Source organism: Azolla caroliniana, unplaced genomic scaffold (assembly GCF_043228905.1).
Source record: "Azolla caroliniana isolate FFs.n. ecotype wild unplaced genomic scaffold, voAzoCaro1.0.p SCAF_10, whole genome shotgun sequence".
NCBI lineage: Eukaryota > Viridiplantae > Streptophyta > Polypodiopsida > Salviniales > Salviniaceae > Azolla > Azolla caroliniana.
The window spans coordinates 4,933,170-4,935,958 of NW_028230445.1; the positions used below are offsets into that span (position 1 = coordinate 4,933,170).

General features: G+C 41.4%; 1 protein-coding gene across 1 annotated transcript; it reads left to right on the forward strand.

Annotated features, from left to right (window-relative positions):
* Window positions 1–2,719, forward strand: LOC147858800 (lysM domain-containing GPI-anchored protein LYP4-like). The gene is made up of 5 exons (XM_087326077.1): window positions 1–769; window positions 1,278–1,389; window positions 1,717–1,884; window positions 1,974–2,005; window positions 2,438–2,719. Exons 1-5 carry the CDS (start codon window positions 28–30, stop codon window positions 2,635–2,637), a joined length of 1,254 nt encoding a protein of 417 aa, XP_087182203.1. The 5' UTR covers window positions 1–27; the 3' UTR covers window positions 2,638–2,719.
* Window positions 2,720–2,789: the final 70 nt, after the last annotated feature.

Here is a 2,789-nt window from a genome sequence, read left to right on the forward strand (position 1 = left end):
ACATCACATGTGAGATGAGAGAGAGAGATGGAACATAGGATTGCCTTCAAACCTCTCCTTCTCCTTCATCTTCTTCATACTCTACTGTTTCTCACTGTCAATTATGTGAACATAATCACACCATCTCTAGGTGCAGCAATCTCAAAAGTGCATTCATGTCCCATCAATTCTTCCCTCACACCATGCCAAGCTATGGTCACTTACTTCCCTTACACCAACATGAAGCTCTCAGACATAGCCTTCTACTTCTCCATCCCAGATTACACTTCCCTCCTGGGGCCCAACCAATTGGACCTCTCCATCCCTGATCTCCCCAATGTGGTGCTCCCTGCAGCTTACCCAATCAAGATCCCCATCCACTCTTGTGCTTGCTCCCCTCTCCTCCCCAACTCCACCACTCGGGTCGCCACCTCCATCAATTACACCGTAGTCGACTACGACACACTCTCCGGCATCTCCAATGCCATCTACTCGGGCCTCGTCACCTACCAAGCCATCGGAGATGTGAGCGGAATCACAAACTACAACCTCATCTTCCCCAACCAATCCTTGTCCATCCCCATCCCTTGCTCCTGCTCCGGCAATGGGAGCTCCGGCCGCCCCGACGACGGAGCCAAGATCATCTTGTCTTACCAGATCCAAAAAGGCGATAAATTGTCTGCCATCGCCACGGCCTATAACTCGTCCGTCCCCGATCTCCAATCCTTCAATGGCAACATCACTAACCATGACCTCAATGTGGCCGACATTCTTTTCGTCCCGCTTTCAGGTACACACACACACACACTTACGCACACGTTCACGTGCAATGCACTTCACGACCCCTGATGTCGTGGGCACCGGCCATCGGGACATTTATAAGATGTTGGGATGTGGGCCTCATACGTCGGGATGTATATAAGATGTTGGGGCCACATACATGTGGTCGGACTGTAATGGAGGTCCATTAGGCCCATGTAGGTATACTAAGTGGATATAAGCAATTTAGTTGGTCCACCATTGTTCAAACATAGCTTACATTGGTTTGGAATGGCTAATGGCCCTATATTATCCCCGTATAGGCCCTATCTAATGTAGATAGAGCTCATTGGCTCATTATTACATTGTCCCTGTATAGGCTAGGTCTAGTGTAGATAGAGCCCATTGGCCCATTATTATGTTCATTTATAAGTCCATGACTGTGGGCACTATTCATTTAAGCCCTCAGAAGTAAATGTAAGATTGACTCGGCACACATATTGACAAACGCTGCCTTTGGTTTCACATTGTGGTTTCAGTTTGCAAAGCCAATTTCTCATCAGATGCAGAGGACAAGAATCTCCAAGTGCTTGAAGGAGCATATGAATTGACTGCAAATGGTTGTGTTCAATGTAATTGTCAGAATGGCACGTAAGTGTACACGCCCCATTAGTAAAACCTACATGTTAACTTTAAACACATTAGATCATATGTTAATATAACAACCAAAAACACATGAGATCCAACATGTCGTGCTCAAACTAATGTTAATCCGAGTTTATGCCTACTCATATATCTAGTCTCAACATTTTTCTATTAAGGTCATTTATCAAAACTTCGATGGACTAGTGCTTGGGCACAACATAATTTCAACAACTTTCATGTTTCCTAGTCAAGTAATGTTGTTTTATGTGTTAGACAATAACCAAGGTGGATACTTGATCTAATGCTATAATACGAGTTTTTTGCTCATTGAAGGTTACGTTGCTTCCCATCGAATTTCTCTTTGTCGAGTGATTGTGGCAATCAAACATGCTTCAATTCGACTTTAATGCTAGGTGACTTTGTCACTTCTCCCGATGCAGATGGATGCTTGGTTACATCTTGCATCTACATGGGATATAATTCATTTGACATTCTTTCTAGGTATTTCTAAGTTTGATTAAGAGTATATGTTTGATTGCTTATGTTTTGCATGAATCTCTCACGTAAATGTTCGATATGTGATATTATAGATTGGAGTCCCAAGTGGAGGATCAATGCCCTTGTAAGTTTTGAATTCTTATACCACTAAGTTGTACACCATATTATTTCATTGCGGTCTCTTGTGGGTAATTTCTTCATAATGTCTCTCAATTTTCGTAACAATTCTCAAGACAATGTAGATCTAATTCATGGCATAGACTATAGCTAGCTTTGCAAATCAATAACATAATTACTTTATGCCTTCACATTTCTTTTCTAGGATGTTCTTACGTCTCACAAGTTCTTGTGGACAACTTCCACATGAAGGAAGGCTCGTAGGTATTTTGTAAATAATTAAAAGGTTAGGGCATATAGTCATTGTCTTGATAACATGATCCGTTAGCGTAGTCTTCGAAACATATGGTCGTGAGTATGATGCGATGGATGGGTTTTGTTTTCTTGGAAAATTATTGCATTACAATCATATAAATTTTTTTGGTTTTTTGTTTTATAGCACCCCCACCACCAGAGACCATGTACAATCCTCCAAATGGTTTGCTCCTATCGCCCCCACCTCCATCATCACCTTCTCCCCCATTACAAAGAAACCCTTACAACTTTCCAAATTCAGCCACTCTTGTAGTTGCGTCTAAGTTCTCTTCGTACGATTTCATTGTCGTCGAACTTTGCTTTTGGCTTCTTTCTCTATTGTAAATATAAGTGTGGTTAAGTTCTCCCTAATAATAATGTGTACCCTTCCTTTAATGTATAAATGTACAATATTAGGCTTCTTACATATGTCATGGTATTTGAAGTCCAAAAAAGCTTAAAAAGTGCATCATGAACTTGTTTTTTCCTATCTTTTT

Excerpts from the sequence above, each read along its gene's own strand:
- LOC147858800 (XM_087326077.1), top strand. The coding sequence starts at position 28 with ATGGAACATAGGATTGCCTTCAAACCTCTCCTTCTCCTTCATCTTCTT. Across the intron at positions 1,390-1,716 it reads TGTAATTGTCAGAATGGCAC|GTTACGTTGCTTCCCATCGA; the intron begins GTAAGTGTACAC and ends TGCTCATTGAAG. Across the intron at positions 1,885-1,973 it reads TCATTTGACATTCTTTCTAG|ATTGGAGTCCCAAGTGGAGG; the intron begins GTATTTCTAAGT and ends GTGATATTATAG.